Raw genomic sequence first — 22403 nt, 5'->3', positions numbered from 1 at the left:
TCAGCAGGGGTGGGGGGGTGGGGGGCACTAGGAAGGACAAAGGGCATAGAAATGGTTATCACCACCTCCCATATGTCCAGAACAAATTATTTTCTAGGTTTTCACCGTGTTTGTGGTAAAGTCTCATAGTCCAAGAGATTTCCCACTTCCGATGAATTCCATACATTCATATTAATTGTAAGTCTGAAAAAAGATTCCCTATTACCCAGTACCTGAACCAAAGATTTGGTGACTTTTCTGAAACAAAAGAGAAAAAAATTATTTCTCTGGTTTGGTAGCATTTCTTTACTTTCCACGCAAGAAAATCATTTCAGAAAGTTGATGTTTGTGGTAAATGGAAAAGAAAGATGAACTATTATTAGGAATAAAAAGTTTAAAATAAGAAGTTGTGCTGCCTTTTAAAAACTCGTCTGAACTAAAACTGCAAATGTATCTCCTTCCTGGAGAAAAATCAGTTCGTAGGGGTCATGGTTATAACCAACTTAGCCACCTCAGAAACTGAACTGTGATTCACTATGCTCTCTCTCTCTCTCTCCTCCTCCCTCCCCGACTGGATTCAGAAAGCCTCATTCCATGATGAGCCTCGCCTCTGAGCTCCGCTGCAAAGATGTCCTTTCGGAGTGAAAATCAGGAAAAGCTTTAGTTCTCTGGCCTCAGAAGTGTCCTTTCTCTGAGGGAGAGAGTCCCCTTCAGCAGCGTTGGCAGCTGAAGGGGTTAAGGCTGGATTGGCCGGCTGCCAGCGAAACTTTTTTTCAGGCTCTGCGGGTTTCCCCTTGCAGGGGTTTTCCTCCTCCTCTGCTGGGAGACCCTTTATAAGGGCAGGCTTTCCAGGTCAGTCCTCACTGAGCCTGGTGCTGCTTTCAGAGCTGAAGACTCTTCCCTCCCCGGGCACTTTCTGCTGGCACAGAAGGGCACGTTTGGGGACCACGGCTTTCTCAGCAGGGCAGCAGCTTACAATGCCTGGGAAGATGGCCGTGATCTTTGGGGTCTCAAACATACTTTGGATGGTGCTGGCGGCTTGTAAGTTGTTCTCTCTGGTCTGTTGCTAATATTTGCCTCCCATGTCAGCCCTGGTTTTGGCCTCCTTCACTTTTGTCTCTCTTGCGCTGGGGCAAAAGTGTCGTTGACACCGTGGGGAAACTTCGCTGAGCCTGCCTTGTGATGTGCTACTTATTGAATGTCGCTCTGTATCGTTATCTGGTCACAGTTGGCCCTGCAAATAAATGTTGTTTTGTAGGCTTTCCCCCCCCAGTGAGTATTTGGATTCCGTCTCTGGTAAGAGCTATCGCTTTAGTTTCCTGTGCTTCATAATGAGATCAAACTTAGCAAACAGCAAAACACGCCCGGTAAATGGGCTCTGTGCTCGGAACCGAGAGTTCACGGAGCGAAGATCATTTCAGCACCTTTTTTGGAGGGGCGCCAAGGCCTTTTGGCTGCCTTGCAGTTAGTTGGAAGCGGTTCAGGCAAGAGTTTGGCCAGAGGATAGCGTGGACGCTACCCTGGAAGAGAGGAGAGTAGAACACCGAATGGACCGGTGTGAGTCTGCGCGTCTCTCTTTCTGCCTCTGCAGCTCAAGCGTTTAAAATCGAGATCACCCCCGAATCCCAAATCGTGGCGCAGATCAACGCCTCCGTCTCGCTGACCTGCAGGGCCACGGGCTGCGAGGCCCCCTCTTTCTCCTGGAGAACCCAGATCGACAGCCCGCTGAACGGGAAGGTGAGGAGAGAGGGGAGCACATCCGTGCTGACCATGGACCCCGTGAGCTTCGGGAACGAGCACTCATACCTGTGCACCGCCACCTGCGGGGCCAGGAAAGAAGAGAAAGCCGTCAAGGTGCTCATTTACTGTGAGTACTTCAGGGAACCTTTGGTTTCCTTTCCAGTTTGCTTTAAAGCACGTTTCCGTGAGGGATGTTTTTAAAAGAGAAAATTATGCACGTCTAGATTCGTGGCCAGAGGACTCACTGCCCTGAGAAAGCTGTAGAGGTGGCCGAGTCCAGCGCTGGGCGGGGACCCCCAAATCTGGCTGCTGTTCTCAACTCTGCCACAGACGGGGTGTCCGCAGTCAGGCTCAGCTGCTCTGGGCTTCGCTTTTCCGAGCCCTGAAGTGAAGATCTGTACGGCTCTTTTTATCTTAATTTCCCCCAATTTCTGCTGGGTTATAGCCCTCCGGGTTTACTCATCCATGCATCTAAATGACTTATGAACCCTGTCCTTTTGAACCCCCACTTCCTTAGTCTCGTGCAGCTTGGGGCTCAGAACCAGTGGAAGCAGGAGACGTGTCACCTAGTGGTAGGTGAGTGGACAGACGTTTCCACCTGAGACATAAGAAACGTACCTGTACACACGCCACTCACGTGGTTCTGGTGTAGATCGGTGTCACAGTGTGTTGCTGTTTCTGTCGTCCTTGACCCTTAATGTTCACCTGCTCCGCTTCCAGGGTATTTGTATTAGAATTAGATTTGCCTTGTGTACGGGAAGGAATACCCCAGGCTTCCCATTCTCCCAAAACACACCCCCGTCTATTCTCAACACAGCAAATCAAGTTAGCAAGAGGAGCGGAAGACTAACGGAAATAAATCACGTGCCTTTGCCTACTGAGGGCTGCTCTTTCCAAACCAAAACGCAACACAACAAAGCCAAACACAAACTGCAACGCCTTGCGCTCACCTCTCCACGGAGAGATTGCCTTATAATCACATTGCTCCCCTTCGGCGTGGCTTGGCTTCACCCAGCAGCTCTGGTTCCCCAACAAGCCCCATGTGCTGCTCAGGCTTCCTGAGAAACCGTGCCCGGCGGGCTGCTTTCAATTACGCTGGCTGCACACGCAGAGCTGATGTGTGCGCGGCCCCTGGGAGGGCCCCCTTATGTAAATACAGGGAAAAGTAGCAAGTTCTTATGTTCCCTGGAAGCAGACTGTGAGGATTACAGGCACAGTTCCTATGGAATAGGAGGGACAGGAGTTATGGGTGGAAAGATGGAAAAACTGTGCTTCTTTCACATGAAAGGTTTGCAGCTCCTGTGCCTGCACTCATGAGTCCCAAATAGCTGAAGGCTGAGAGACAGAGAGAGAGAGAGAGAGACAGAGACAGAGACAGAGAGGGAGAGAGACAGAGGGGGGGAGAGAGAGAGAGAGAGAGAAAGGAAGGCCTCCTTGGCTTTAATTACCTGGCTTGAAGTTTTTCTTTAAGTCTGCCTCTCATGACGTCTAAGAGCCCTGCCTGCCTTCCACACTCAATTGTGATGTTCTTTAGAGCTCAGGCCTTCGAGTTAACTGTTACACAAGCCTGAATCCAGCCCAGGTTCCGCGGTCATGAAGGTCTGCGAGGAAAAGGTGGCCCACTGAAGTAGGGTCTGCTCTTGGCACGGAGCGGTTCAAGGGCGTGCTGGTTAGGACGCTGAGGCAGGCCTGCCTTCCAGAAGTGAGAGACTGCACAGGCGGCCCTTCCGGGCAGAGTGGTGCCTGGCAGAGGCCCCCTGGGCGATTGCCAATTATTTGCTGTGGCTCTCTTCATTTCTTAGCTTCATTTCTTCATTTCTTAGCTTATCTTGCCCGATCACTGTTCTCGGCAGTGACGTTTTGAGCCTCCAGCACCTTATCTGAGAAGTGGAAACATAGCTGTCCTAAAACAGGAGAACGTGACACAGTACAATGTAAACCTGTGGTAACAATGCCGAAGAATAGAAATCCTGAGTTTAAATCCCGGACTTAACCCTTTCTAGCCGCGTGACTTTGGGCTAGCTGTGCAGAGACCACTGGGCCTATTCTTTTCATAGCTATGTGTTCATAGTTTCAGTGGTCTCTCTCTCTCAGGGTTATTGCGAGGTAAAATGAAATCATTAGTGTTCAGTGAATGGTACAGTGATGGGCACATATAAGTATTTCACAGACATTTCATTTCTCCTCCCTCCTTTGACTCGAGTAACACGCACACCTTGGTACACGCAGGATCAGAGCTGAAGAGTTTGCTAAAAGGCGATCAGTGCGTGAACCTGTCCAAACTGTGACAGGCCCTTTGGGCAATGAATCCAGGCCGCATTAACAGAAACGTTCCATTCGGTTGGCATTGCAGGAAGTCCCTGAAGGACCCGACGCACCGTGAGCGAGGAGCCTACTCACGTGTGTCCCCTTGACCTTTTTGCAGCTTTCCCCAGGGACCCGGAGATTCAGCTGAGTGGCCCCCTGGAGGTTGGAAAGCCCGTCAGGGCCACGTGTTTGGTGCGTGACGTTTACCCGTTCGAAAGGCTGGAGATAGATTTGCTGAAGGGCGACCGTCTCTTGAAAAATCAGGAGTTTCTGGAGTCTGCAGAGACGAAGTCCCTGGAAACCAAGGGCTTGGAAGTGACCTTCACTCCTACCAATGCAGATATTGGGGAAGCTCTTGTCTGCCAGGCTCAACTACACATCAATGAAATCGATGCAAACCTCCGAAAGAGGACGATGACAAAAACCCTGCAAGTCCACAGTAAGTGTTTGTCTAGCCTGCATGGGGGGTTAGCCCTGGATGCGCACAGCAATGCGTTTAGTGGGAAAGTCAGAAAGCAACTTGTTCTACTCCATTTCTTTTCCCTGGGAACAGCACGTCTGGCAACAACGTATTTCAGTGAAAAGAGCACTGGGTTTGGGTTACTGAGACTGGAGCTTGAATTCTGGCTCCATTGACCATGGGGACCCGGGTCACTCCATGTCTCTATTTCCCAGTCTACCCATGGGAAATGACAATACCGCCCCATGGGGTAGCAGGAAGTGGGCTCCAAATGGTACCATTCGTAATCGTGTCTTGTAAACTCTTACACCACGCCCTGAAATGTGGAGGTCTTACCAGGCGGGCACTTACTCGTGTGTGCGCGTGAGCACACATCCACGTGTGCACTGGGCGGGAGAGCGGAGCTGAGTGTGATGGCTTCACATTCCTGGGAGCTGCCGGGGTTTCCAGGTGGTCTCCTGGCCCCAGAATTGGGTGGAGGGGGCCTCCCCGCTCTAGGCTCAGATTCAGGGTTCCCCTCCGGACACCACGGTGAAAGGGAACACTGCCTATCAGAGCGTGTTTGAGAGAGAATGAAGTGGAAAGGCTCGTTAATATTTTGAAAACAAATAGTCAAGCCAGGGGATATTTTTCCTAGAGAATACAAAACCTGGGAAAGACAGCTATCATGACGTCTTTGAAAGACGGTCCCGTGGAAAAGAGATTTAACGTATTCTGTGATGGCGGAGGACAGAACCGTGACCGCCGTGTAGAAGCTAGTCACCAAGAGGAAGACTTCAGCTCAGTAGGGGCAAGATGTTCTAGTAATTAGAGCTGCCCCCCAGATCACAGGGGCTGTTCCGCAGGGTGGCGTCATGCCTCACACCCGGTATGTGGAAGGTGACTCAGATGGCCTTGGGCAAGGGTGCTGAGATGGGACTCCGGCCTCCCCAGGGAGACGGAACCACGCCCAGGGGCTTTGTTATTTCCTGAGTATGTGTGGCCAACTGAAAACACCAAACAGCCAAAAAAAAATTCACCCAAATCAGGCAGGAACTGGGGGGCCCCCATTTTTGGTTGTTGCAGTTCTTTCTACCAGCCTGACACAGTAGGTCTGTGGACCCTGAGGGCACGAAGCCGGTCCCGGTTGGGTCAAGGTGGCCCTCAGCAGCTGCTCACGTGTGGCCTGTCTTTTCAGTCTCGCCCAGGAACACCGTGGTCTCTGTGAGTCCCTCCACGAGGCTGCAGGAAGGGGGCTCCGTGACCATGACGTGCTCCAGCGAAGGCCTGCCCGCCCCGCAGATCACCTGGAGCAAGACGTCAGACAACGGGCAACCGCAGCTCCTTTCTGGAAACGGAACGCTCACTCTCATTGCTATGAGGGTGGAAGATTCTGGCATTTATGTGTGTGAGGGCGTTAATCCAGTTGGGAGAGACAGAAAAGAGGTGGAATTGATTGTTCAAGGTAAGTAGAACGTGAGAAAGGAAGAGAAAAGTGCTGTTTTGGGGTCTCGAGCCAGAATTGCTCCCTGGAGCTTTACGGATGGGCCACCTCACTGGCATGGGCTGGGGCACGATTAGGTGTTTGTCTTACACTTGTCACAGTTGCGTGCCAGCCACACAGTGGGTGCTCCGTAAGTGCAGGATGCAGCAACTACAAACACGGGCAACTCCCGTTTTTCATGTCTGAAAACAGGGGGCTTCAACTCGGGTGGTTGAGAAAATGAAACTCAATGTCACCGTCAGGAGGTGAATGTAGGTGGGTGTTAGGTTGGCATGGCGAGGACACCAGGAACGATGCCACCCCCCGACAAGAGCACGCAGAGCTCGTTGGCTGTCTGGGACAGCCCCANCGTAAGTGCAGGATGCAGCAACTACAAACACGGGCAACTCCCGTTTTTCATGTCTGAAAACAGGGGGCTTCAACTCGGGTGGTTGAGAAAATGAAACTCAATGTCACCGTCAGGAGGTGAATGTAGGTGGGTGTTAGGTTGGCATGGCGAGGACACCAGGAATGATTCCACCCCCCGACAAGAGCACGCAGAGCTCGTTGGCTGTCTGGGACAGCCCCACCCCATCGTCCCCTGTGTCCCGTTTCAGGGGGTGGGAGACACTGCTGGGGGTAGGGGGGGTCGTTTTGCACTTTGCATGGTAGGATCCTAACAACTTTAAGCACTAAAGAGAGAACTGAACTTTCAGAAGACTTTTCCTTACCTAGTAAGTACTCCCTCAGGGCCCACAAACCCTTGTGGTCATAGACACAGCCACTGCAAAAAAAAAAAAAAAAAAGATCTGAGACTCATTCCCGGGCAGGAAGTACTCTGTTTTACGGTTCCCCCTTCTCACACTAGCGTATGAGGAATTCAGAATAATGTGTCTCTGAACCTGACAGGCTAGCCACTGACCGAGCTAATCTGAGGTCAGCCTTCTTTGGATGCTACAATGCCACAGTCAGACAGACCCAAAGTGAGTTCTAGAGCAGAAGAGATTGTTTAGATGTTGAGATTTCTTCCTTCCATCCCCCACCTGCGACTTACACAGACAACGTCAGTGATTTGCTGTGGAGTCAGTCCCCTCCGTCATTTGTGGAATTACCCAACTCTTCTAGTTTCTTCAGGGGAGCAGAGTGGGGGTGTTGGGGGCCCTTCCTCCCCAGATGGTGGTGTGCGTGCCCAGGGATACCGCTGGCAGCCAAAGAGCTCTTCTGGACACAGCAGTCTTAGGAGTCTGCCCTCCACCTCAGTTTCCAGCCCCTGAATCGACCCATTTGTTTGGCATCAAATGAAGTTTGGGGGTGGTGTATATCTCGCTTTGTTGCCCAGACGTTGGCTCTGCTTTCTCAGTGTGACTGTCAGTGGTATAACGTCACGTCACTGGCACAAAACTCTCAGGGCTGGTGCATTATGGGCAATGCCTCTCATTGGAAGACACCTTTCTGCAGCTTTTTCCACACCTCCGAGGCTTGTTTGCACATGAGGGTGACCGGGTCTCGCTGTCCAAGCAGCTGAGAAGCTGGGATCCAGAGTCAGACGCTTCAAGCCTTAATCTTGTCACTTGTGAACTGGATAAAAATTGTTTGGCGTGTCTGAGCTTAAGTTTCCCCAAGGAAGAGAAGGAGGAGGAGGAGGAGGAGAATGAACAGCAACAGGTTATGAAGTTGTGAGAATTAAAGGAGATGATATATGTCAAATGGTCACACAGTGCACAATACACTGGAACCTCTTAAATCATTTGTGCTGTTCCCACCATGGCAGGGATTCGATAAACTGTATTTGAGCAGAGACTGGATTATTGTGAGGAGAAGATGCCACCCTCTCTCTTGACAAATTTTCAGCCACATTCATTCTGTTCCAGGAATGAATCCGCAGACTATTGTGGGTTCATTCTTACAAGATGTAATCTCGTCCCTGGTGGTCCCAAGGGGAAGAGGAGCAACGTGTTCTGGGCACAGATGTGCCATAAAAGAAATCAGGGGGAAAATGACCTTGTATTGGAATAGGTTGAAAGAAGAAGGTCATCTTACCTTCCTTTTGCCCTCTCCTTTCCCCCCCCAGAAAAACCGTTCACTGTCGAGATCTCCCCTGGACCCCAGGTTGCCGCTGGGATCGGTGACTCAGTCGTGCTGACGTGTGGTGCCACGGGCTGTGCGGTCCCCTCTTTCTCCTGGAGAACCCAGATAGACAGCCCTCTGCACGGGCAGGTGAGGCGTGAGGGGGCCACGTCCACGCTGACCCTGAGCCCCGTGAGTTTCGAGCACGAACGTTCTTACCTGTGCACCGTGACCTGTGGACGCAGGAAACAGGAAAAGACCATTAAGGTGGACCTCTACTGTGAGTAGTTTTCAGGACTCTTTGCTGTTTTTCCCCCCAATTCCATTGGAAGTAACGTAATACAAGTCTGATGTAGAATGACATCTGTGTGTTTAGAAAGGGCACTCCGCACTGTGAATGGTTCCTAGTTCCCCAAAGCAGAACTTTCAATGCGACTCACCTGGCCTAAATCTCCGGTCCCTGTTCCATATGTACACAGCACCAGCAGTCCTTGGGTATTGTCACCACTCATGTCACGGCATGTGCAGGAACACGCCAGGACACTCACTGCCTCCCATCCCCTCTGTGTATGTTGGGGGCGGTGTTCAAGGCGATAGAGACCAGGGAGGGGGGCTCAGTACTCATTCGGATAACCGGGGAGCAATGACAGCTGCTCAGTATTGGACCTCGGGGTACGCCACGGAGCCTACTATTTGGAAGGCATTTTTGGAAAGCTGATGGGCAGGATGGGGAAAATGAGGCAAGAGGAGCAGGCAAAAGCCAGGCAGGAAGGCAGGGAGTCAGGGCGTCAGAGCAGACAGTCAGGGGCAGCCACTCGGGCGACAGGCAGAGGCAGGAGGTGGCCTCAGGTGCTNGGGAGCAATGACAGCTGCTCAGTATTGGACCTCGGGGTACGCCACGGAGCCTACTATTTGGAAGGCATTTTTGGAAAGCTGATGGGCAGGATGGGGAAAATGAGGCAAGAGGAGCAGGCAAAAGCCAGGCAGGAAGGCAGGGAGTCAGGGCGTCAGAGCAGACAGTCAGGGGCAGCCACTCAGGTGACAGGCAGAGGCAGGAGGTGGCCTCAGGTGCTAATACTGACTGAACTGCATACGTATTAATCACTACGCCATTTCTTGCCGTTCGGGTCACCTTGATGAGAACCCTTTACGACCTCTGATATCTATGAACTTGACATTGCTGGAGTTCCTCAGTTTTCATGAATGAGGGACAGAATATATATAGTGGCTCTGCCTTGCCGCCCAGGCTTGTGTTCCCGTCAGGACCTGTGTTCCCAAGTTAGAGCCTGACTTCAGATGGCAGGTTTCACTGCGTGTCCGTGTGACCCAGGGTCCAGGTTCTGCTGATGCAGGTGCGTTTCCAGCAGAAACGAGAACCAGCAGGGAGGCCTTGTTGCAATACGTAAATATTTGAGGATGTATCGCTTCAATGACACTTTACTTGCGGGGGTGGGGGGGCGGGGAAATTTTAGCATTGTTCTTTCTCTGGGTAACTACTTCAGTCTTGTTTTTATTGCTTTGTATAAGATGTAGAATACATGTTACTCAGAACCAAAACTTCTTACGGTTTTTTTTCTTAACTACCAAGTATTGTCTGAGAAGTATTTAAAACTGGCTGGCTAAACTTGGCCATTGGAAATGTCTAAATTGAGAACGGCCCCCGTGGGTCTTCAGTGATACCCAGTGGCCTGCTGGGCTCTGCGAAACCAAGTGTGGGCTCTGAGCTCAGAGAAATACGGGTTCTTATCTCAACTCAGTGACTTCCTCCATAGAAGGCCCTAACGGAAGTCTCTTCGCCTCTCCGAGTTTTGTGTGTTTTCCTTGCTGTGAAACCAATTCTCTACAAGTTTCCTAGCTATACAATAAGTTACACAATAGTCACATTATCAGGCTGCTTTGAAGACTGAGCTATATTAAGGCACCAGCACACAGTAAATCCTCAATGCATCATGGCAAACTTTTAAAACATTTAAAATCTGTGGTTACCAAATGAGACGGTGGCAGCTCACGAGTCCTTCAAAAAGGCAATCCATGGCTGTCAGGAGCATGACATCTCTCAGAAGCGAAAAAAGTATATTTATTACTTGAGTACTTCATTTACTGGGGTCTTGTCTCCAGTGTTCTATGTATTTGCTATCATAAATCTTTACGCTTAAGGTCATTAGTTATATATTGGTGATCGTTCTAGCCCAAGGGATTTAACACTGCCTTTGAGAACTTTGCACTGAACAGAGGTCAGCCCAGTGTCTCTGTTGAATGTCACGTCCAAAGATCACTTCTGCTTGCCGTCTGCAGCATTCCCCAGAGACCCGGAAATCGAGGTGATTGGCGGGCCAGTGGATGGGGAGCCGGCCACAGTGAGGTGCAGCGTTCCTGATGTGTACCCTCTGGACCGGCTGGAGATTCGGCTACTGAAGGGGGAGAGGCTCGTGGAGAGTAAAAACTTCTTGGAGGCCGAGGAGAAGGACTCCCTCAAGACCGGGAGTGTGGAGATGACCTTCATCCCCACCGTGGACGATACCGGCAAAGTGCTTGTTTGTCAGGCTAAGTTACAAATTGATGAAATGGAGTTTGAACCCAAACAAAGGCAGAGCACACGGACGCTTCATGTTCAAAGTGAGTGTGATGCCTCTGCGACTTAACGGGGAATCCTTTCTTAAAATTTATTTTTTATGTTTACGGTTTAAGCTGTGACGGTTGCTCCTATTTTTTCTCCCCTTCCTTACCTTCACCCAGCCTCCCCCCGCCCCCAGTCAATCCCCACACGGTGGTCCGTGTCCAGGGGTGGTGCCTAAAAGTTCTCCAGTTAATCCCTTCACCATCTCTCTTTACCACGTCGGCCAGGCAATAGTTAACATGAGATTATGAGTTAAAACCTCTGTGAAAAAAATGAAACTGAAAAGAAGTTCCAAAATAATGATTATTATAACCAAGCACCCCCAACACCCAGAACAATAGCCGTCTATCGGCCCACAGTCCTGCGAGCGGGCAGTTTCGGAGAGGGTCATCTGGTCAGTGTGATACGAGATGACCTCGCTCATGCAGGCCGGTTGGCAGGTCGGGGTGCGGGGTGGCTGGTCCCACGTGGCCTCACTTCCATGTCGGGGTCTTTTTCTGGGAGGTCTGGGCGTCCCTTTCTCCGTGTGCTGTCTCACCCTCGAGGAAGGTGGCCTGGGTTTAGTCACCAGAGCGCAGTGTTTCAGGAGGGCAATGATGGACGCCGCTGCTGAAGCCCCCGGCTGGAAAGTCCCACAGTGTCACGGCTTCTGTGGCGTGTGGGTCACAGCGCGTCACAGGGCAGCCCGGATGCAAGGGGCAGAGACACAGACTCTGCCTTTTCACAGGAGATTCAAGCAATCTGTGGTCACGTGGAATGTGCCATCAGTGTTGATACGCATCGTCACTGGTCACCCCCTGCTGGGTGGCGAGCTTTTCTGCAGAATGTATTTCCGCTAGAAAATGCCGTGATGTGTCCATTTTTCCTGTCTGTGGCTCTGCATGTGCTACAGTACAGGGGGTGGACGCCTCCTTCAGTGAAGTCAGCAAGGTTTATAAGCTTTTCTAAGCCGTGGATTGCATTGCCCCGTTTTGCAACATTATTAAAACACCGTGGAACTCAGGGCATATCAGGTCAAACTAACAAGCGTCCCTACCTTTTCAGTTGCCCCCAGGAATATGACCGTCTTGGTCAGCCCCTCCTCCACCCTGGAGGAGGGTCAGTCTGTGAACATGACCTGCTCTGGCGATGGCCTTCCCGCTCCGAAAATCCAGTGGAGCAGGCAGCTACGTGACGGGAGCCTGCAGTTTCTCTCTGAGAACGCAACTCTCACCTTGACCTCTACGAGAAGGGGAGATTCTGGCATTTACGTGTGCGAAGGGCGTAACCAGGCTGGGACGGGCAGAAAGGAAGTTGAACTAATTATCCAAGGTGAGCACACTGTGATTAATGAGCTTATGGCTGTTATTATTTTGGTTGTGTTACCGGTTTTGTAAAAAGTCCTCTTTCGAAATATTTAAAAAAATTTTAAGTTGCAGTTGAGGCCTGATGTTCTATTAGTTTCAGGTGCGTAATCCTGCGCTTTGACAGTTCTATACCTTTCCTTACAAAGCGGTCGCCCCGACTAAGTGTAGTGCCCACCGCACACCCCACGCAGATAATACGGGATTACTGACTGTGTCCCTGTGCTGTGCTCCCGTCCCTGTGACTGTTCTGGAACCGCTGGTCTGTGCTCCCTGTGACTGTTCTGGAACCGCTGGTCTGTGCTTCCGTCCCTGTGACTGTTCTGGAACCGCTGGTCTGTGCTCCCTGTGACTGTTCTGGAACCGCTGGTCTGTGCTCCTTCGCCTTTTCACCCAGGCCCCAGCCGCCCTCCTGCCCAGCAACCACCAACACGTTCTCTGCATCTGTTCTGCTCGTTCATTTGTTTTGTTTTGTCTCGTTTTTAGATTCTACGTACAAGTGAGATCACATGGCATTTGTCTCTGTCTGTCTGACTTCCGCCATTCAGCACAGCACCCCCTGGGCCCCTCCAGGTTGCTGTAGACAGCCAGACAGCGTTCTGTGTGTGGCCGAGGCCTATTCCACTGCACGTGTGCACGACTTCCTCTTCCCCCGCCCACCTACTGGTGGACGCCTAGGGGGCTTCCGTGTCCTGGCCACTGTAAACAGTGCTGCACTGGACATAGAGGTGTCTGCGTCTTCTCAATACCGTGTTTTGGGTTTCTGTGGTTCAGTGCCCAGAAATGGAGTCGCCAGGCCCTTCTTTGTCTCTTGTTTTAAATTCGATTTGGCCCGGTGTGTGCATTGCTATCCCAGCTTTTCGTCTGTTTCCATTTCCATGAAAATCCTTTTTCTATCCCATTGCGCTTGGTTTCTGTGTTTCTTTCAATCTGAGGTGAGTCTCTCATGGACAGTATATGTAAGGTTATTGTTTTGTCATTCAGTCACCATATGTCTTTTAATTGGAGCATTTAACCCTTTTGCATTGAAAATAATTGTTGATAGAAATGTATTTATTGCCATGTTATAATTCATATTTTTTATCCTTTTCCCCCTTCTTCTTAAAGAAGACCTTTGAACATTTCTTATAATACTGGTTTGGTGATGATGAACTCCTTTAGCTTCTTCTTGTCTGGGAAGCTCTTTATCTTTGCTTCAATTCTAAATGACAGCTTGGCTGGGTAGAGTAATTGGTTGCAGGTCTTTGCTTTTCATCACTTTGATTATTTCATGCCGATCCCTTCTGGCCTGCAAAGTTTCTGTTGAGAAATCAGCTGACAGCCTTATGAGAGCTCCCTTGTGGGTTACTAACTGCTAGAGCCACCGCCCAAAAGTGATTAGAGGCAGCCTCCGGGACAACTTCAAGTGTGCTGACGTTCGCATCATAGGGGTGCCAGCAGAGAAGCCAGAGAGCAAGACACTGAAATCTACTTGACAAAAGAATGATGGAAAACTTTTCTAATCTGGCTAAGGAAACAGATATAAAAGTCTAGGAAGTGTAGATAGTCCCAAACAAGATGATCCCAAAGTCCACTTTGGAAACAAAATTTTTACTAAAATATATATATATATCTCCGGTCACCCTTAGGAGATGACACGGTGTGGAATTATAACTAAGAAGAGGTATATGTATATTTGAAAATGACTTAGGAATAGAGCCACCGTATCTGGCTGAATCGGACTCTCAGCGGTGCTCTCCCGAGGTGCCTGCGAGTATTTGCTCAGAAGCCTGAGAGGCACTTTAACCTTTTGTAAATGCCGAGACTAAGAGTAGCAGGGACCGTGACCTTTGGTTCAGTTGGTAGCACAGAAACACCAGAGTCAGATACAGAGCCTCTCTCCAGATGGGCAGCCAAGACTGAGGACAAAACAGGCTGAAACCACAGGCAATTTTAGGCAAAGCCATGAAGTGGTGAAAATCTGGAGCTTTTCCCCATAACTTTCCCTTTTGAGGTCCAGGGCCCTTTTCTTCCCCGGGGCTCTCCTGCTCCTTGGAACCGTTTCCTGTCTTACTCCTTGGTGCTACGTCCACTAAGGTGTTAGCGACTTTCTTGTTACGACCTTGTCTCGATGATCATTTGCATTTTAAGGGGCAATGTATGACCCTCAAGAAAGCCTTTAGCATGGATGTTAGACACTGTCACTCTGGCGGAGGAGAGACGCTCCAGTGAAGTCAGAGAATGGATGAACTTATGGGGCATCTCAGCCAGGAAACGGTGCCAGAGAACCTCTGTCCACGGGTTAGGCCGTGCTGGGGAGGCTGTGCGTCAGGCACCTGTTCCCACACCTGGCTCAGAGTAAACGGCGGTCATGGTCGTTGGGAAGAGAGCCACCTCAGCACAGCTGAGTTTCGTGATCTGAGATAACCTGGCCCCTAAAAGCCTCTGTCCTTCAAGGGAGGGCGAACCATTCTGGTTGGATGAAAAAGGTCCTTCCCAAATTGGACTTCTAGTGCTGTTTACTAAACACCTGTCTTTTGGCTTGGCCGGGTAAAAGGTTATACTGGGAGATATGCAAGAGGCATAGGAAATGTCTTCTTTTACTAAAAACTCGATCACTTACAACAGCCAGTCAATGCTTGGCATCTTTATGCACCCTTCTATCCTCTTAATGCGAACAAGAACCACAAATAGCTCCTTGATATCTATTGTTGCTGTGATTACGTTGATAAGAAATTGGTTTGCATGTCACCCAATCAGAGGTGCCTCTCAAATTCTCTTTACAGTCACTCCACCAGACATGCAACTTAGAGCTTCTCCTTCTGAGAGGGTCCAGGAAGGAGACACTGTCACTATCTACTGTACATGTGGAAATTACCCTAAAACATGGATAATCCTGAAGAAAAAAGCGGAGACAGGAGACACCGTGCTAAAGTCTGTAGAAGGTGCCTATATCATCCCCAAGGCCCAGTTAGAGGATGCGGGAGTCTACGAATGCGAATCTAAGAGCGAGCTTGGCTGGCAGTTCAGAAGTATAACACTTGATGTTAAAGGTTAGACTTCGGGTTTTGTTTCTGTTTTTCATAATTTTTAATAATAGGTCAGAATTTTGGTGGACTGGGAAGAATTTCTAGGATTAGATGAACAAGTTGGCAAAAACGGAGCTGAATTCTATGATGGTGGTTCTCTCTCTCTCCCCTCTCTCTCTCTCTTGAGAAATCAGTACAGATTTTTATTGCCAAAACAAGTGAGGGATCCGAGTGTAACAGAAGACACAGATTATGGTTATTTCTTAATGTTTCCTAAAATAGTAATGTCCAGCTGCTTTAGCCTGTGAAGCTGGCCAGGAAGTGAGTGCCGAGCTCCCCTCTACTTTTAGCAAAGGGGACAATTTGTCATTGGTCTCTGTCATTGGTCTCTGAGGCCTTAAATCTCCCAAGTGTTTCAACATATTTTCAAAACCTTTCCCTGTGGGTTACAAGAAAATTAAGAAGTAGGATTGGTGCGCGGGAGAAGGAGGGTCTCTGCCAGACCGGTTTCCTTCCTGACAGGAGAGAACCCTGCCCCCTGAACACAGAGTCACTGAGCATCTTCTGGATTGGCACTTTTCAGGATAATAATTGGGAGTGGCCATCTCCATGTAGAACATACAAGAATCTCTAGACTACAGAATGGCCTCCTTAAAAATCCCAGCCCCTTGTCCATTCTACCCTCTTCTGATAGAGGAGGGCAAGGGTCTCAGCAGAGAAACTTCAGGGACCCCTTACTCTCCAAACCCCTCTGTGGAGGACAACAGTAAGACCTGCCTTTTCTGACCAGCCTCCCACGCCTTGCGAGCTCCTGGGCACCCACCGTGGGCTAGAAGCCGTGCTCACAGTGCCTGGGACGACACACAAATGCAACCCTCCTCTCAGCCCCTGGTGTGGGGCTGTAAGACTTAGCAGCCAGTCGTCAGTGTAAAGAGAGTCTGAACCCAGGTTGAAAAGCAGGTAACATTTTAGGCATCCAGCCCGAACTCTGGGGGATTGCAAGTCTCCCCTTATGTTTCTGTCTTCTCAGTATGTCCTCGAAACAGGGCAATATCAATATGTCCACCTAGACATGTTAAAGGAGGGGACAGTGTCACAGTTACATGTAAAACTTTTAGCCACCCACCCGCAGTGCTTGTCCCGAAGAGTGGATTCGGCCACTGGAGTTACTCTGTGTCCAGACAGTGGGGCCTTGACCTTGCCACTCAGCATGACATGGGGGTGTATGTAACCAGTGTGGGTGACGAGACCGCATGGACGGAGGTCTCAGTCAGGAAATCGGGTGCCTGATGTTTCTGTAATTCTGCTCACAGCTAACAATTCTCTTTAAAGACACATCAATTGGGAGTGGCCGTCTCCATGTAGAACATGGCGTCTCCACTACCCAACTCTTCCTCTCACACACTGCTGTCTTTTCCAATTGCTTTATTGAGTTAGTAACTTACACTTTTGCCATCTTCACTTATTGCTCAAAGCATATGGGGAAGTCAGTTGGAAATTCAGTCCCCCTCCAAGACTTATTACAGTTTAAAATAACTACAAATGAACGGAGACAAGACTCTGATATTTTACCCGGGTAGTTCGAACTAGTTTTCCTTTGCATTTAGCTGAGTTTTAAAATTAGCTCTGTCTGGTTTTGACCTGAATGTGGTCCAATGACAGAGAGCGTTGTGAGCCTTTAGGATGTTTCGTGTTTATACAGCGAATCCAAAGTTGTGTTTGAACGGTGCTCTGGGAGCCGACTCTGTAGCAAATGTGTGTTTTGCTGCAGATGCTTGAGGGGGAAATGAAGGTGAAAGATAGTATTTATTTAATTTAAAGAAAACAGTAGGAGCAGAAATGCCCTGCCCCCGCACGTCATCGACAGTGCCGCTTAGCCGCAGTTACGACCGCAGACACCCCGTTCAAACGAGACCCTCCCTCTTAGGCGAGTTCGCTGCACTCTAGCGAGGGGAAGCAGAAGAAACTGAGGAGATGGCTGTTACGTTTAGGGCAAAGGGCTTTTAACTTCAATAATTTGAAAAGTTGACTTCCCAGCGGGACCCCAGTGGGTGGTCCCCAGTGGTGAGAATCTTCCAGGGGGAAGGTGGGGATCCCCAAAGTCAGACACCCACTTCTCCTGGGATGGAGGCAGCGCCCGTGCCGCCTGAAGACATGCAGCACTTCAGAGGCCGCACAAACATGAATAAGACCAGAGAGGGGTCCCCAGCAAACACCGTGCTGCCTCCTTGAGCTGGTTCTACGAGGTTAAGATACTAAATACTACGGTAGCTGTCAGAAGAGGTTTAGGAGATTAGAGAGAGCACTAATATTAGTTTTTGCATACTATTCCTTCTGTACCCAGCTTACAGCCAAATGACAAAAGTAAGATGTAGAAAGAAAAAAATATGTCACTGTTAAAAAATACATACACACACACACACACACACACACACATTGGGTGCCAAGTACTCCAAGCAGTGAGCCGGCTACTCTGCGATTCAGTGGTGGACCAAAACCCAAAACAGGTAACATCCAGTCTGCAGGAGGAGACCAGATTTAATAGATAATCATACCAAAAAAAGTTTAATTACACGCTGTGATAAGAGCCAGTAGGTTATAGAAGAATGTGTAGGCTGGGGGAGATTCAGCTCAGAGAAGGCCTCTTGGAGTAACGTTTACGCCAAAATGCGATCCTACCCAAAAACTTCAGTTTATCAAGAGATGATACAAAGGGTGAAGAGGAATATTATATGGCGGGATGCCCTCCTTCAGAGATACAAAACATAAGTTTCCCGTGTATCTCTGAGGAAGCTCTCCTTAGGAATCCCTTTGCTTACTGTTGCCTAGACGGGGTCTGACTGTGCGATTGTGCTCCGGATGTGGCAAGGATTTTAGTGGACGACTGGTTGGTCAAGGCAGTCACAGTCCTGGTTCTTTAGTAAATGTCCCTGTGTCCTGCAGGAAACATACCTCTCCAAGGCTCCTGCTGGTGAATGAGCCCTGAAACGCTGCGCCCTTCCTTCCTTTCTATAAGTGCACCGGAACCTACTGGAGTCCCGGTCTGTGGAAGTCCGCACATCCTCCTGACCCTGCACGGCCATGGCCATGAGCCTCTGGTCATCGGCGGGTCCAGAGGAATGTGCGTTTGGGCTCCCCTTGGCCCATTCCACTACTCTGTTCCACTTCTCTTTCGAGGACGAGTTGCACTGTGAAAACATGTCAGTATTATTGGTAAGCAGTTTCTTTGTGTGCCAGACATTAATTGCACCATTTTGTTATTTTCCAGGCAGAGAAAGGGACTACGTTTCCCCTGGATTTCTCATGCTCTATTGCGCCTCCTCCCTCCTCATCCCTGCCATCGGCACGATCGTTTACTTCGCCCGGAGAGCCAACATGAAGGGCTCCTACAGCCTTGTAGACGCACAGAAATCCAAAGTGTAGCGAATGCTTGAAACGTTCACCCAGACCCGTTATTTATCGGTCCGAATCCTTCCTCCTGCTCCATGAAGAAAACCCAAGTGGAGCGCCCGGGGTTCCCAGGATGTCGTAGGATCTCTTGCAAAGAACCGGCTGCGGATGCCCTTGGCTTCGAGCAAGGCGCTCACGGGAGAGCCTCTGCCGAGAAAGCAGGCACTGCCATGGAGACACAGTGACTGCGACGGGCCCCCGATGTGTACATACAGCAACGCACTCTGTACATTTGTAAAATAAAATTGCGCCATAGCAAGATTGCTTGGACTGGCAGCGCCCACGACGAGCGCTCCAAATAATTAAACAGTGTTGCCTGGACTGATGGTTCTAACATAACGCATCTCAGAAAACGTTAACGTTAACAGTGACTGGCGGCTTACCTCTGTCTCATCTTTTTATATTTCGTTTCCTGTAACAAACTTGAGTACTATAAAGTTCACGGACAACAACTTCAGATGGGTAAACACGCCAGGGTTTTTTATATTTTTTATAGGCGGATGATGAACCGAGAGGGCACTGGGGTGACTTTCAGGTACGAGACTCTTGGACCTACGGTGTGATGGTTGACTGGGCTTCTCCGGGCGGTACGGACGCGGTACGGAGACGTGTGGCGGTGGTGTTCGTCCACCCCGCTCTTGTGTGACTTTCCCTACGTGGCCTAAGAGCGTGACTCCTTTGGACCCCCCTTTGTAAACGGCGAGTCTTTTTGTATAGTAAAGCAATGGTTGCTGCACTTGCGAGAGTCGTGTTTATTTATGGTCCGCTGCCTGCTTTCACCACATTGTGGCTCTTTTTGAAATTCCCGTGTTCCAAGGAGGAAGCGTTCATGATAGGTGATGCTCAGAGAGTGTGGACCTCAGACCACTTTTACCCAAATCCCCGGGGGAACCTGACAAAAACTCGGGTCCCTTGGGGCCATCTTAACCCATTGAATTGAAATATCTGGTTTTCTGTCCTTGGAATCAACAATTTAAAGAATTAAAAATATAGCAAATGTGAAAGCGTGAACCTAGATAAACACACATATGTTAAAAGGCAATTAAAGACCACCGGGTTCGAACCACCAAGAGCAGAACCAGAACACCGATGTTCCTCAGAGCTGCTACACGCCCCTCTCAGCAGAAACCGGTCTGTCTAGAACAGTGTATTCGCCATTGCCTGGCTTTCTTTGGAGACTTTATGCCTATATAAGCAGTCCTAAGTAAAGCATTATTCGGTTTTGCTAGGCTTTGAATTTTATATAAACATAATCAAAGAGTAAATTTGCCTTTGACTTTATTCTCTCAGTCGTCGTTATGTTTTTGCATAATTCACCCAGGTTGTTGTATGTAGCTATAGGTCATTCATTTTTCATCAGCCCACAGTATTTACTACTCTATTTTTTTAAATATATTTTATTGATTCTACCATTACAGTTGTTCTATTCCCCCCCTTCATTCCCCTCCACCCACACCCTGCCTCCCCCACCATTCTCCCCCCCCCTTAGTTTATAACCACGTGTTTCAAGTTCTTTAGATTCTATATTTCCCCCACTATTCTCGCCCTCCCCCCTATCTATTTTCTACCTACCCTCTATGCTATTTTCTGTGCCTTCTCCCCCCTTCTCCCCCTCCCACCCCCCTATTTCTAACCCTCCATGTGTTCTTCATTTCTATGGTTCCACTCCTGATCTAGCTGTCCTCTTGGTTTGCTTTTGTTTTAGGAGTGGTTGTTAATAACTGTGTGTTTGCTGTCCTTTCACTGTTAATATTTTTCATCTTCTTTTTCTTCTATAAGTCCCTTTAGCATTTCATATAATAAGGGCTTGGTGATGATGAACTCTTTGAACTTGACCTTATCTGAGAAGCACTTTATCTGTCCTTCCATTCTAAATGAAAGCTTTGCTGGATAAAGCAATCTTGGATGTAGGTCTTTGGATTTCATGACTTGGAATACTTCTTTCCAGCCCCTTCTTGCCTGTAAGGTCTCTTTTGAGAAATCCGCTGACAGTCTGATGGGTACTCCTTTGTAGGTGACTGTCCCCTTATCCCTTGATGCTTCTAGGATTCTCTCCTTCATTTTGGTCTTGGCTAATGTAATTATGATGTGCCTTGGTGTGTTCCTTCTTGGGTCCAACTTCTTTGGGACTCTCTGAGCTTCCTGGATTTCCTGGAAGTCTATTTCCTTTGCCAGACTGGGGAAGTTCTCCTTTATTATTTGTTCAAATACGTTTTCCACTCGTGGCTGTTTCTTTCCCCCTTCTGGTACCCCTATAATTCGGATGTTGGAACGTTTAAAGATGTCCTGGAGGTTCCTAAGCCTCTCCTCATTTTTTTGAATTCTCATTTCTTCATTCCTTTCTGGTGGGATGTTTTGTTCTTCCTTCTGGTCCATTCCATTGATTTGAGTCCCAGTTTCCTTTCCATCACTATTGGTTTCCTGTGCATCTCCCTTCATTTCAATTAGTTTAGCCTTCATAAGTTCCTCTAATTTGTGACTTTGTTCCTCTAATTTGTGACTATAATCTACCAGTTCTGTGAGCATCCTGATAAATAGAGTCCTGAATTGTGCTTCTGAGAGGCTGGCAATTTCTTGGTCGCTTAGAGTTATTGGCTCTGGGACTTTGAGTTCTTCTCGCGCCATCTTTTGGGTTGTTCGTGCCTGTTCCATAGCAGGATCAGAGCCCTAAAGTGTTCACTAGAGCAGGTCAGCTAAGTTGCTGGGTTGTGACGCTGTATGTGGGGGCGGGGTCAAAGAGGGACTCTGGCGTCTTGTCCGCCGTCTGCCGCCACAGCCCTCACCGGTGCAGCAGTTGCTGCCGTCACCTGGCCCACGCGTTTCGTCCCACTGCTCGCGAGTGTGCCACCGCCGTCAGCCCTCGCCCCCTGGGGCCTGCGTGGTCCGTCTCACTGTGCGCGAATATGCGCCCGCGGTCTGCCCCGCACCCCAACTGGTTCTCGTCTGCCTGCGCGCCTGGGTCGGGGCCCTGTCCTGCCCGACCCTGCTCGCTGCTGGCTCTGCCCCTCTTACCGTCCCGTTGAACGGTTAGATGTAGTCGGACTTCCGTATAATTCAATTTTCTGTCCTTTGGTTGTGTCTTTGTTTCTCCAAATCTTTGTTGTATTCAAACTTGGTTGTGGGAGAAGGCACAGTGTTTCCACCTATGCCTCCATCTTGGCGGAAGTCCAGTATTTACTACTCTAGATTACAGCATAGTATTAAAAGATTTTGCCACAATTTATTGATCTGTTCTACTGTTGATGACTAGAATGTCCAGTTTTTTCTATTATGAGCAATGCTTCTATAAGCATTATTTTACATGGTCCTGGCTAACACTGACTGAAATTTTAAAAACTGTTTATAAAAAGGTACATACTATATGATTTCATCTCTATATAGCTCAAAGCACAAACACACACACACACACACACACACTTTAACACACACACCTGGTGTTGAAGTGGGGATAACAGGTGACTTCTGGGGCGGTGGTGCACCGGCCTGGGATGGAGCGTTCTAGGACATTCTAGGGTTTCTCCTTTTGTCCTGCTGCTTGATCTGGATGGGGGTCCTGTTAGTAAAATTTACATTACAAAAGAAACTTCTTGAAAATCAAAGGTCTAGAGAGAAGAAGGGCCCTGGGTGTGAGCCTTGGGAAGAGAAGGGGAGGAACAGGTGACCTTGCCCTTCCCGCCCTGTGTCGTCTGTCCTGGGGTAACAGAAAAAGTCCTTCCAGAAACAAGAGCTGGACTCTCCACCTCCAGGAGTTCAGTGACAGTGTGGGGTCAGAAAGAGTGGATCAACCCTGCCTAGAGACAGAGGGGTCCCCCCTCCTCTTTCTGATCTTAGTTCCAAGAACTCTTAGAGGGAGGAGCAGAGCAAGATGCGAGATGAGCAAAGGAAGATGAGCAAGCCACGGTCCAGCCGCGGGGGCCAGATCTTGAGGAAGAGGAGTTTGTTACCTGACTCTGCTGGTCTCGCACGTGGG

The 22403-nt window shown here is 49.3% G+C and overlaps 2 protein-coding genes across 3 annotated transcripts in view; one reads left to right on the top strand and one right to left on the bottom strand.

The window, feature by feature from the left end:
- The first annotated feature begins 588 nt into the window (after positions 1–588).
- VCAM1 (vascular cell adhesion molecule 1) lies at positions 589–19169 on the top strand. Of its 2 annotated transcripts, XM_037051317.1 has the most exons (9): positions 589–1020; positions 1571–1846; positions 4145–4465; positions 5664–5930; positions 8020–8295; positions 10311–10631; positions 11677–11943; positions 14741–15007; positions 18252–19169. In XM_037051317.1, exons 1-9 carry the CDS (start codon positions 957–959, stop codon positions 18404–18406), a joined length of 2214 nt encoding a protein of 737 aa, XP_036907212.1. In that variant the 5' UTR covers positions 589–956; the 3' UTR covers positions 18407–19169. The 2 variants fall into 2 exon arrangements, with proteins under 2 accessions (XP_036907212.1, XP_036907213.1); XM_037051318.1 differs by lacking the exon at positions 14741–15007.
- Positions 10017–22403, bottom strand: part of EXTL2 (exostosin like glycosyltransferase 2) — a 69325-nt gene continuing 56938 nt past the window's right edge. Inside the window, exon 5 of the mRNA XM_037051322.1 lies at positions 10017–10070. Coding sequence (XP_036907217.1) covers positions 10032–10070 — 39 coding nt within the window. The 3' untranslated portion in view covers positions 10017–10031. The remainder of the gene's footprint in view (positions 10071–22403) is intronic.

The sequence above is a fragment of the Sturnira hondurensis genome, unplaced genomic scaffold (assembly GCF_014824575.4).
Source record: "Sturnira hondurensis isolate 20B ecotype Veracruz unplaced genomic scaffold, ASM1482457v3 Scaffold0007217, whole genome shotgun sequence".
In the NCBI taxonomy this organism is placed as follows: domain Eukaryota; kingdom Metazoa; phylum Chordata; class Mammalia; order Chiroptera; family Phyllostomidae; genus Sturnira; species Sturnira hondurensis.
Note: the sequence above shows the minus strand (reverse complement) of the source record. Positions and strands in the feature narration are given on the sequence as shown.